At 40.9% G+C, this 12,472-nt stretch overlaps 1 protein-coding gene across 4 annotated transcripts in view; it reads right to left on the reverse strand.

Annotated features, from left to right (window-relative positions):
• The window catches only part of LOC132870990 (zinc finger protein 883-like), a 116,862-nt gene that overhangs the window by 81,049 nt on the left and 23,341 nt on the right, over positions 1 to 12,472 (reverse strand). Inside the window, exon 1 of one of the 4 annotated variants that reach the window (XM_060905077.1) lies at positions 11,156 to 11,236. The exons of the other annotated variants lie outside the window; for them this stretch is intronic. Within the exon in view, the coding sequence (XP_060761060.1) occupies positions 11,156 to 11,215 (60 nt within the window). The 5' untranslated portion in view covers positions 11,216 to 11,236. Of the gene's footprint in view, positions 1 to 11,155; positions 11,237 to 12,472 lie in introns of those variants that run through there. 4 annotated transcript variants of the gene reach the window in all.

A 12,472-nucleotide genomic window follows, 5' to 3' on the forward strand; every position in this document is an offset into this window, starting at 1 on the left:
ATACAAATTGTGCACGTCACAACACAGCAGAAAAACAAAGAATATATGTGCCCAAATCCAGAATCCAGGGACACGTGTCTGCCCGGGGGCATTTTGAGTTATTGACAGATTCAGAAAGTACAGTTTCTAAGCTTTCCAATGATGCCTTCCATGTGGAGATCTGACAATATTTGAAGAATGTGTGGCCTTTTGAAAGTGTATACCTCTTAAAACAGAAAAGGGAGAAAATCGCCCTCAAAGTTTTCCATCTCAGCTACTCTGGGTGTAGGGTGGGCACATAATGGTGCAATTCTGCATGACATTAAGGAAAGCCCTACCCCCTACGAGCTACCACGATACTACTTTCATGTAAACAAAGATCACCACGTCAATTTTCCTTCCATGCAAAGTATGCCCAAAACAATTATGAAGTACAAAAATAAGTCCTGAAGTATACTTTAACGTTTTGTGGTTGAAAAATTACTCACACCGTAAGAAAGAAAGCACGATGATAACACAACTAACACAACACTAGTTTCATGTAAAGCCTTGGTCACAACCGGCCGTACGTGCTCCTACGGCCGGTCTACATGCAAAAAACGCAAGAAACGCACGAGAGCGCGCGCATGAAACGCACGAGAGCGCGCGCATGAAACGCACGAGAGCGCGCGTGATGTGCTGATTTTCGAGCCGCAGACCGGCCACAGAGGTTCTTTGTCATGTCAAACAAACTCTACGGGCGCTTACGTTTTTTTCAGGTTGCAAGACAAACTTACAGCCAACGTGTGTCTTTCTCCGTGAACAAAAAAAAAAAAAAAAAAAAAAAAAAAAAAAAAAAACGCAGCGATTTGGGAAACGCCAAAAATCACACAGCCAAAAAAAATCGTACGTCCGGTTGTGACCTAGGCTTAACCAAACCACAACACTCTCCGTTACATGCAAAAATAACCACACAGCCTTAGATTAATAAACTTACCCCATCAGAAAGAGAAACGGCGCCTTGCACACACCAATGCCTCCAATGGAATGTAATCCTAGCTTCCTTTGGGTTACTTTTTTTTTTGCTAGAAATGGTTATCTCCGATGTAAATACTGTGTGTCTGTTTGCTTCGCGGTGTTTCAGCTCCTCTGCGCTCTGTTTAACTTGCTCATTCCATAGTGAAATTACATGCCTGTATGCAGGTTAAGTAGCCACGAGCTCAGTTCGTATCATACAGCTGATTCGCGAAAAAAAAAAAAAAACTTAAATCATCATGTGAATGGCCAATATGGTAATTTACCCACACCCCCCAGCAGGCTACAGTCCTGACAAAAACGAGAAAATTTGCAACAAAAAATGTATGCTTTTCCAACAAAACAATCTATTATCTGAAATACTGATTGCATTCTTCAAGATCTCAACTTGCACATGATGGAAAAAAACGAAAATCACAAATTTCGGAAAAAAAAAGCTTCTTTTGCGATTATCTCGGATTCGTTTCGGCCGACATGTGTCCCTGGATTTGGTGAGGCGTCACATATATACAACTGGGCGTGTTGAGTTGCAGATGTTAATTGCACATTAGTTATAGAAACTCAGTTCAGCTACAAAACTCAGGATATTGCACGGTATTTGGTATTGCATTGTATTGGCTATGGATGTAAAAGTGTAGAAATATAAATATAAAATATACAAAAGCTATAAAAACTAAAAAGTTGCTCTGTGAGGTTGCACTGTATCAGGCAAGTGTGAGACTAGTGTCCTTTTAGGTCCTTGTTGGTGCATTGTTGCACCTGCCAGAAGTGGCATCAGTCAGTGCATGTAATTAGCCTTTTTCACATTACGTCACTTGCAGAAGAACCTCGCATCCGTTTTCAGCCTTTTGAATGGAAGAAGAGGTGGCATGCTAATCTGCTGGCTAACAAGTAGCAACCATAGAAAGTCAGTAAACTTCCTTTCCAAAACAAGGCAGATAGGTGACTGGAATGGTCGCTAACAATACGTAATGATAAACAACAATGCGCAATATTATTATCAATCTTATCTGTGAATGAGACAGTTTTGTTTACATATGTTGCCGCCGTATACCTCTTCTTCCATTCAAAAGGCTGAAAACGGATATGAGTTCCCCTGCAAGTGACGTAATGTGAAAAAGGCTAATTGTTCAAGGTGGTTATGGCCTGTGGGGAAAAAAAAAACAAACAAACTGCTTTTGAGTCTGTTGGTCCTTGCTTTGATGCACCTGTAACGCCTGCCTGAGGGCAGCAAGTCAAAGAACTCAGAGCCAGGGTGGGAGCTGTCCTTGATGTTGTTAGCTCTGCTGAGCTCTGCTCTCTGTTTAGCTACTGTTTGTTCATTCATTCAGTTGTTCGTTATTCATTTGTTTGTTCATTCATTCTCAATTGAATTTTGCGTTTTGTGTGTTGGTGTGTCTAAGGTTTGCGCTGCAATAAACCTTTAAAATGAAAACCTACTTGTGCCCCCATTTTTTTCCCTGTGCTCCTAAAATTTTTAACTTAGGAGAACGTGTGCTCCTGAAAAAAAAAAAAAGTTAGTGTAGACCCCTGCCTGGTCAGAAGATCTACTTTGCCCCATTTCCTTGTTATCGCCTTTTTACTAGCTATTAACAGTATTTTTGTAAGGTACTTATCTCCTGCGTGTACATTGCCCTCTGTGAAATTACACAGATAGAGTACTGTGCAGCTCATGGGAATGCCATATCTCAGTATCTCTTGCAGAGTTACATGTACAATTCTCCAAAACACCTGTATCTCATGGCATTTCCAAAATACATGTGCATGGTCTGCATTTAATATTCCACATTCTCTCCAACATGGTAAGTTTACATTCAGATGCTTACTCTTGACCTTGGGTGTGATAAAAAAAAATCTAATTAGATTTTTCCAGGAGAATTCCCTCCATATCCGTGAATTGGTGGATGTTTAATGTATTTTCCCCATATTCTGCCACTCATCGTCTGAGATTTTTGTGTTGAGCTCCAATTCCCATTTTTTCTTTTATATAATTAGTTGAATTTTTGCTTATTGTCAATTTTGGTACAGTGAAGATATTATTCTGACTTTTGTGCCTTTATACGTATTGATTATGATTTGTATCACACCATTCACTACCATGGAGGGACCTGTCCTGATTTCCTTCCTGTAGTAATATCTTATTTGTAAGTACCTATAGAATTCATGTTTACCCAGATCATATTTGTCGCTCATATTCTGGAAACTCTCCATTTCCCCATCTCTCTCTAGAGTACACCATGCTGTAATTCCTTTAGTTTCCTACTGTTTAAATCCCTTGTCGTATGTGGCCGGTTTAAAGTTACTATCAAATGCAACCCACCTTAACAGATTACTATCCTTCTTTATCCCATGTTTTTTAACGATTCTAAACCATAATTCCAAAGTAAACAATGTAATTGGATCAAGTTGTTTCTTTATTTTGTTGTATACTTCTTTATCTCCAATCACATTCTGAATTGGGTGTCCTCTGAACTCTTTTTCCATGTCTTTGCACTTAGCTGTGTCGTCTGGTTGACACCAGCATATCAAATATCTAAGCTGGGCTGCATAGAAATATTCCCTGAGTTTTGGGAGACCCATTCCCCCTCTGTCTTTTGGCAGCTGGAGAGTCCCATACTTAATTCTGGGTTTCTTGCCTGCCCATATAAACCTTGATATCATCCTGTCCCAGGTCTCAAATTGGGTTTGCGGGATCTCTATAGGTAAAGAATGAAACAGATAAAGAGCTTGGGTAGTACATTAATTTTAATTATTTCAATCCTCGAACTGAGATCTAGTGTCAGAGTGGACCATTTTTGAATATCTTTTTGTATCTCTTGTGATATTTTGTCATAGTTTTCTTTATATAGTTTTGATAATCCTTTAGTAATGGAGACCCCCAGATATTTAATTTTCTTTAAATTCCAATTAAGATCAAAAGATTCCTGTATCTCTCTCGGTGGCGTGTAGTTAAGCGATAACACCTGTGTTTTTGAGATATTAATTTTATATCCCGAGAGGTGTCTATAGGTTTCTAAAAGTTTCATCAGTACTGGGAGTGATTTAGTTGGTTGCTCTAAGGCGGTGATGACGTCGTCAGCAAAAAGTCCTATTTTATGTTCTGTTCCATTTACCATAACTCCCACTAGTTCTGTATTCTGGCGGACTGCCTGTGCCAGCGGTTCCACGGGCGAATAAAGTGGGTGACAGGCAACATCCCTGTCTGGTTGACCTCTGTAAATTAAATTTTGTTAGTCAGATTTCCATTTATCTTGATTCTAGCGGTGGGCAGTTGGTATAGTGTCTTTATACATTGTACTGATTTACTATTAAATCCCAATCGTTCTTACACTTGATACAAGTATTTCCAATTTACACAGTCGAATGCTTTCTCAGCGTCTATGCTTACTAATACAGTGCTTTGTTTATGTTGAGCTCGAGCTATAATATGCAAGCTTCTTCTGACGTTATCCTCCATTTGTCACCCTTTTATAAACCCTGTTTGGTCTTCCTCTATAATTTCTGTTATGAAGGAGTTCAATCGTTTTGAGATGATTGTTGTATACATTTTATAATCTACATTTAGTAATGAGATAGGTCTATAATTCTCACAGTTCTCTTTATCTTTCCCTTGTTTGTGAATGACTGTAATTATTGCCTCGTAAAAGGTATCCTTTTCAATTTCAGTGATTCAGTGATTTTAGGAGCACTTGTGGTTACTCTCAATATTCATCTTCCAAGTACTCTACCACAGGTGCCCCTAAAATCACTCAATCATTGAAATTGAAAAGGATCCCTCCACCCCTGCACAGGCACTCTCAGGTGATCATGTCAGGGCAAAATTGGCCTTTGGTTATTTACTCTTTACATTAATGTTATAGAAAACATATTGCTCTCAATGGTGCATTTTGCCCATGTTCAGGGTGGAAAATAAAAAAAAGAAAGATTCGAGTAAGACAAGCCAAATTGGTGTTTTTAAAAAGAAGGGATCCTGGAGAATAAAGAAAAAAATATTTAAAAAATCTGCACACATTCCCACAAGGTGTTACAGTGCTCTGAAAATGACATCCAAAATGATTTGTCAGACTTGTGAGGTCTTCTGTTCAAACACTGATAGAGTTTCCTTTCTGTTTATTGCTTTTTTTGAGAGCGTTTCTACTTATCTCAATAAGGGAAAAAAATCAAGAACCTATGTCGTGTAAAAATATGTCTTCTGAAGGCCTAAACAGAGCACAGCCAGAAACTCCAATAAAATTTTGATCTTTGAGGGAGTGCCATGACCATGCAGGATCATCCAGACCCAAAATGACAGTTTTGCTACATACTATTCCTATTTATGTACCAGCATGCAAAATTTGAGCCTCCTACATGGTTTAGTTCTTGAGCTATGGGCTTGTGAACTTTGACAAAAAAAAAAGTGAACAAAATTGACACCCCCCCTCCCCCAGTAAAACTGGCTGTAACATGGAAAGTATACATCTTACATTCAAATAAATTTACAGTGTTTCTCCTAGGTAACATGGGTACATCTGGTGATTTTTTCAGAATTTTTTGAGCACTAAGTACACGGGCCCCGGTTAAATTGACGTGGAATGACCCTTCTCTATCTTTGAGTTCCTTTTCATAGTCAAGTTGAATTGCATTTGATATTAATGTTAGAACTCCCCTTCTGTGTCCCTCTTTATATGCACTGTAATACAAGTTCCTATAGCCGTATCTTTTTATCATGCTCTGACTGGGATAAATGGGTCTCTTGCAGGAATATGATTTGTGCTTTTTTCTTTCTTCAGTTTCGTCATAACCCTTTCTCTTTTCATTGGCATATTGACACCATTTACGTTCAGCGACGGGCGGCACGGTGGTGTAGTGGTTAGCGCTGTTGCCTCACAGCAAGAAGGTCTGGGTTCGAGCCCCGTGGCCAGCGAGAGCCTTTCTTTGCGGAGGTTGCATGTTCTCCCCATGTCCGCGTGGGTTTCCTCCGGGTGCTCCGGTTTCTCCCACAGTCCAAAGACATGCAGGTTAGGTTAACTGGTGACTCTAAATTGAACGTAGGTGTGAATGTGAGTGTGAATGGTTATCTGTGTCTATGTGTCAACCCTGTGATGACCTGGCGACTTGTCCAGGGTGTACCCTGCCTTTCACCCGTAGTCAGCTGGGATAGGCTCCAGCTTGCCTGCGACCCTGTAGAACAGGATAAAGCAGTTAGAGATAATGAGATGAGACGTTCAGCGACATGAATTTGACAATATTAGCCATCATTCTGTTTTGTTATTTTCAGAAAATGTGCTCCCAGACAACTCTGAACTAAATTCTCTGAACATTTTAAGATATTTTGGGGGGCTTTTTTCACCTTTATTGTACAAGACAGTGTCAAGACAGGAAATGAGCGGGAGAGAGAGACGGGAAGGGATTGGGAAACGACCTCAGGTCGGAATCGAACCCGGGTCCCCGGATTTATGGTATGGCACTTTATCCAACTGAGCCACGATGCCCCCAATTCTGTGAACATTTAACATAACATGAAACAGAAAACAAGAAACAAGAGAACTTCCAGAGGTGGTGGGGAGATGTTCCTCCCTCCCCAAGTCCCCGTTGGTGGGTGAAGAGGAAATCCTCATCTCTAGGAGAGGGCTCCTTCCTAGGCCCAGAGTTAACCCAACTTGTGGTGTCCCTAGTGTCTAGACAAGCCCAACTTAAAATTACCTGACTTCTCCCAGTCGGTTCTTAACTAAAATTAAGCAAGTCTTTGAATCAGTCATTTCAACCCACACTGTGGACAAAGTCCCGTTCAATGTGCAAAGACGTATTCAAATAATGTTTGCTGTGATTAAGGGTTTTCCTCATATCTTTTCCTCTGTCCTATCTTAGTACTTTGTCCATACCTGTATTCTCTCTGACCCTCGGTGTTACCTCTTTTCTTAAGCAAAACACTCTTTACGGTTTCCACTTATAGTTTTGTAGTTTTCCTCTCGCTCGGTTCGTTGTACCTCGGTTCCGTTCTTTCCCTGTCACTTTCTGCCATCCCGCGGCTCCTCGCATCTCCCCTACCGTCACAGCTCCGGTGTCCTCCGCTGGCATAGCCACGGTGTATCCCCTTTCCATGTCGCGTGCAGCTTCTCTGGCGCTCCCGTACACCTTCGCACCATCATTCCAGTGAATTCGTATTTTTGTGAGCGACGTCTGGAAACGAATTCCCTTTTCTTTTAACGCTTTTTTGATGCCCACATATGTCTTCCGTTTCTGGACGATTTCAGTAGGGTAGTCATGGTCAAAGAAAACTTGTTTACCACCCACCTGTATTTTCTTCTGCCACGCTTTCATTAAAATCATTTCCTTCATCTCAAACTGTAGAAAGTTGACTATAATTGACCTGGGAACAGCTCCCGGTCCCGGTTTTTGGGCGAGGGCTCTGTGTGCTCTTTGGATCTGGAGATAAGTTCCTTCTGGCAGCTGGAGTTCGGTGCCTAATAGTTGTTCCAAGTATCTGGCAGTGGAGCTCCCTTCTGTCCCCTCCGGGATGCCGAAGACACGAATATTGTTTCTCCTTGATCTGCTTTCGAGGTTCGTGATCTTCTCTTGCATCTGACCTGTCTGCTCCCGCATCTGCGTCAGTGTGTCGTTCGCGTCCGCCTGCCACTCTTCCAGCTACTCTATGCGCGTCTGGGCTTCGGTGATGTTCATCTTTTGTGTCTGCAGTTCACGGTTGTTCTCAGTGAGCTCACGTTCAATTTCTTGTCGGAAGTTGCTGATTTCTTCCTTCACTTCTCTTTTCAGTTCGTCTTTGAGTGTGGTAAACTCATGTCGTAGCTCTTGTTTAAGCTCTCTTATGTCACTTCTTATTATGGCATGCCCGGCGCGGAGCGTCCCCGCCTCGCCATGACCGTCTACTTTCTCCGCTGCGTCTTCCATCCCGTGTTCACTAGCACTAGCTTCATGTTCGGAGATTTCTTCCATTTCGGGTTGTTCAAAACGGTTGTTTAATTTCTTGTTGATTCTCTGGCTTCTCTTTTCTCTTCCTCTCATACCTTGTTTTCATCTGTCAAGTTACATTTATTTGTGGGTTTATTTTAACCGACTTGGGAGAGCTGGGCAAATTGCTGCTACTCACTCCGCCATGTTCCCGGAACTCAACCTTGGCTAGTTACTTTGGAAGGTAACTAGTCCGGCTGGATGGTGAAAAAACATATGAATTTCGAGCCCTGCAACTCATTAGGTCAATTGGCAATAGGTCATTAACATGACTGGGTATAAAAAGAGCATCTTGGAGTGGCAGCGGCTCTCAGAAGTAAAGATGGGAAGAGGATCACCAATCCCCCTAATTCTGCCCCGACAAATAATGGAGCAATATCAGAAAGGAGTTCGACAGTGTAAAATTGCAAAGAGAGTTTGAACATATCATCATCTACAGTGCATAATATCAAGATTCAGAGAATCTGGAAGGATCTCTGTCCGAAAGGGTCAAGGCTGGAAAACCATACTGGGTGCCCGTGATCTTCGGGCCCTTAGACGGCACTGCATCACATACAGGCATGCTTCTGTATTGGAAAATCACAAAATGGGCTCAGGAATATTTCCAGAGAACATTATCTGTCAACACAATTCACCATGCCATCCGCCGTTGCCAACTAAAACTCTATAGTTCAAAGAAGCCGCCGTATCTAAACATGATCCAGAAGCGCAGACGTCTTCTCTGGGCCAAGGCTCATTTAAAATGGACTGTGGCAAAGTGGAAAACTGTTCTGTGGTCAGACGAGTCAAAATTTGAAGTTCTTTATGGAAATCAGGGACGCCATGTCATTCGGACCAAAGAGGAGAAGGACGACCCAAGTTATCAGCGCTCAGTTCAGAAGCCTACATCTCTGATGGTATGGGGTTGCATTAGTGCGTGTGGCATGGGCAGCTTACACATATGGAAAGACACCATCAATGCTGAAAGGTATATCCAGGTTCTAGAGCAATATATGCTCCCATCCAGACGACGTCTCTTTCAGGGAAGACCTTGCGTTTTCCAACATGACAATGCCAAACCACATACTGCATCAATTACAGCATCATGGCTGTGCAGAAGGGTCTCAGTACTGAACTGGCCAGCCTGCAGTCCAGATCTTTCACCCACAGAAAACATTCGGTGCATCATAAAACGGAAGATACGACAAAAAAAGACCTAAGACAGTTGAGCAACTAGAATCCTACATTAGACAAGAATGGGTTAACATTCCTATCCCTAAACTTGAGCAACTTGTCTCCTCAGTCCCCAGATGATTACAGACTGTTGTAAAGAGAAAAGGGGATGTCTCACAGTGGTAAACATGGCCTTGTCCCAACTTTGAGATGTGTTGTCATGAAATTTAAAATCACCTATTTTTTCCTCTTTAAATGATACATTTTCTCAGTTTAAACATTTGATATGTCATCTATGTTCTATTCTGAATAAAATATGGAATTTTGAAACTTCCACATCGTTGCATTCCATTTTTATTTACAATTTGTACTTTGTCCCAACTTTTTTGGAATCGGGGTTGTATATTCATCCTCAGTTATATGCATCAGCCTCATCCAACTGGGTGAGGTGGTGTCATCACAGTTATTTATAATGATAATCAATGCATCATACAAAAACCTAAACAAAACAACTTGGGTCGTCCTTCTCCTCTTTAGTCCGAATGACACGGCGTCCCTGATTTCAATAAAGAACTTCAAATTTTGATTCGTCTGACCACAACAGTTTTCCACTTCGCCACAGCCCATTTTAAATGAGCCTTGGCCCAGAGGGGTGTGTGTGTGTGTGTGTGTGTGTATATATATATATATATATATATATATATATATATATATATATGTGCGCGCGCGCGTGTGAGATATATATATATATATATATATATATATATATATAAAAAGTGAAAAATATAGTGGCAAATACATTCAATGAATGGAAAGACATGCTTTTGTGTCTCAAATAGTAAAATGCATAACATTTATATAGTGAATTATCCCATAAATAAATACATCTTACCCCATTTATCATTTGACATTGGCCCATCATGCAGGTGAAGATGAGGAAGGCAGGTTGTTTAATTGCCTCCTAAATGCAATGGGAACCTGAATGATAAGACAGTACTGCAGTGCAGACTCCTGTTTTATCATGTTTTTAGTTTTATAATTCATCTTTGCAATACTGCTAGTTATTGTTATAGGCAAAACAAAGTGTGCTTTGAGTCCTAAACTCTATATAAAAAGACGTATTGTTTACTAGAGTACAGGACACAAGTCTTACATATTTGATATTGATTTATGCTTCATGTTTTCAGGGCTCGTCTTACTCTTCTGTTGCAGAAATAAATGTGTGTAAAAAAAAATTTTTAAAACATGTACTTTTGTCAAAATAACTCAGTTATACCCCTAGAAAACATATCAGTATTGCCTTGAACCATGTACTTGAAAACTTGCCGAAATACCACAAAATTTTAGTGCAAAAGGAAATTCAAGGTGGGCAAAAGTTTTTTGAGGCAATTTTCCCTGCAGGGCAAAAGGTGTCAAAAGTTAACATTGAGTCCTGGACTGTTGGCATCTGATCAGGGCTGTGTCTCCCTGCTTGTATTGCTTGACCTTAGTGCAGCCTTTGACACCACTGATCATTCCATTCTCCTGGATAGATTAGAAAACGTTGTGGGAGTTAAGGGAACGGCCCTCTCCTGGCTCAGCTCTTATTAAAGGGCTGATGACACGAACATGACTCTATGCAATTTCTTAAACTATACAACATGGCAAACATGTTAGATTTCTGTTATAATTACGTGAAAAGAAGCTGTTGTTACGCGAATATCCAACTTTTAATTGCACAGCGCAAGAAAACTGGGTCCGTGGCTTGCGGCCATGTTGTGACGTCAGCGGGAGAACACACTGCGGTTCACTGGCTGTTCTACTCTGGTTCTGCTCAATGGAAATGGCGCAAGAAAACGCCGGTGAACTCTCTAGTGCTAGCTCTTCCTCTTCTGGGAGTCTAGAATTGTGTTGATCTCTTCCGAATAGAATCTATGATAGCCTACCCTCTTTACCCTTTGCCTCTCGTTGCTAGGCGGCAGTTACATGAAAGCCGCAAGCTTTCACAAGCAAATACATGACTGATATCACGCCGACTTTATGATTACATTTATGATCATGTAGAATCTATAGCTCTACGTACCTTTATCTTATGTCGTTTCACAACATGTTCTGACAGGAGGACTGTCTTTGGATCCGGCATAGGAGCAATTCCAGCGTTATGGACGTGACACTTGAACTCAAAATGGCAACAAATGACCCAGTGCATGTTTTATTGTCTCCCAGTATTTGAACAGGTATTGCATATTTTAAGGCTGTACCATACTGGAGAAGTGATAGAACAAGAACAATTCCCATAGTACATCTAGGGCATGCCAGAAAATGCCAATAAAAGATGCGTTATGGATGTGACAGAAAAAGTATCACTTTTCTTGGGTGACTGTACATTTTTATCAAACTCTGTGAAATTGTAAACCTAATGTCAAAATGGAGATATCCATTTGATAGAGGGGTCCAAGGTGAATATTAAAAAAATCTTTGTTTAAAATATTTTGTATTTCATGCAGAGTTTCGGAAGGAAAAGTCAGCGTTATGGATGTGACGAAATTCCGTTATAGATGTGACGCGTCTGAAATAGACATGGCATATGTTTAGAAAATCAGCAATTTAACCACCATAACCCTTTGAAAAACTCTCTAAATATCAGCTAAAACTATCAAAGTTCTTAAATAATATTTAGGATGGCTATTGTTTTGCTGTTTTGTGGATTTTAGCATACATTTCTGTGGCTTGTGGCAATAATATAGAATTGTACATGATCAAAGTTGATTTTAGCTTGGGTTTTACATTATAAGAAAGAAAGACCGGCAGTGACATATTAGGTTGGTTACAAATTGGTTCAACTTATTCACATCTGTAAAATACAGGCCTAGGCGATATCTCTGGGAGTGGTTTTGATGTATTACATGTTGCTTTATTTTTGCATGGTGAGGTTGACATTTACATGGAATTGCCCATAGCTACTAATAGACCCCCTCTGGAATACTGGCAGTGTTGCCAGATTGGGAGGAATCCCACCCATAATGGGCGGTTTCAAGTGCATTTTGGTGGGTTTTGAACATATTTTGGGCTGGAAAACTTCAGCAGTATCTGGCAACAGATACTGCTGATGTTTTCCAGCCCAAAATATGTTCAAAACCCACCAAAATGCACTTGAAACCGCTCAACTGGACAGGGAAACCTCCCAATCTGGCAACACTGTGTAGGCACTGCTGATGGTAGCAACACATGTTTCTGCTGAACTGAACACCCAAGAGATTCTTTTAAGCTGGGAAGGGTGTCAAAACAATCCAAATCGAAGTGTTCAGAGCACAGGACGGATTTTGGTGAGGGCTCCCACTTGTCATGAGTGCGCCTAACTTGCTTCACCCACTTCACATGCAGCTCGGGATCTCTGAGA

Source organism: Neoarius graeffei, chromosome 22, assembly GCF_027579695.1.
Source record: "Neoarius graeffei isolate fNeoGra1 chromosome 22, fNeoGra1.pri, whole genome shotgun sequence".
NCBI classification, from domain to species: Eukaryota; Metazoa; Chordata; class Actinopteri; order Siluriformes; family Ariidae; genus Neoarius; species Neoarius graeffei.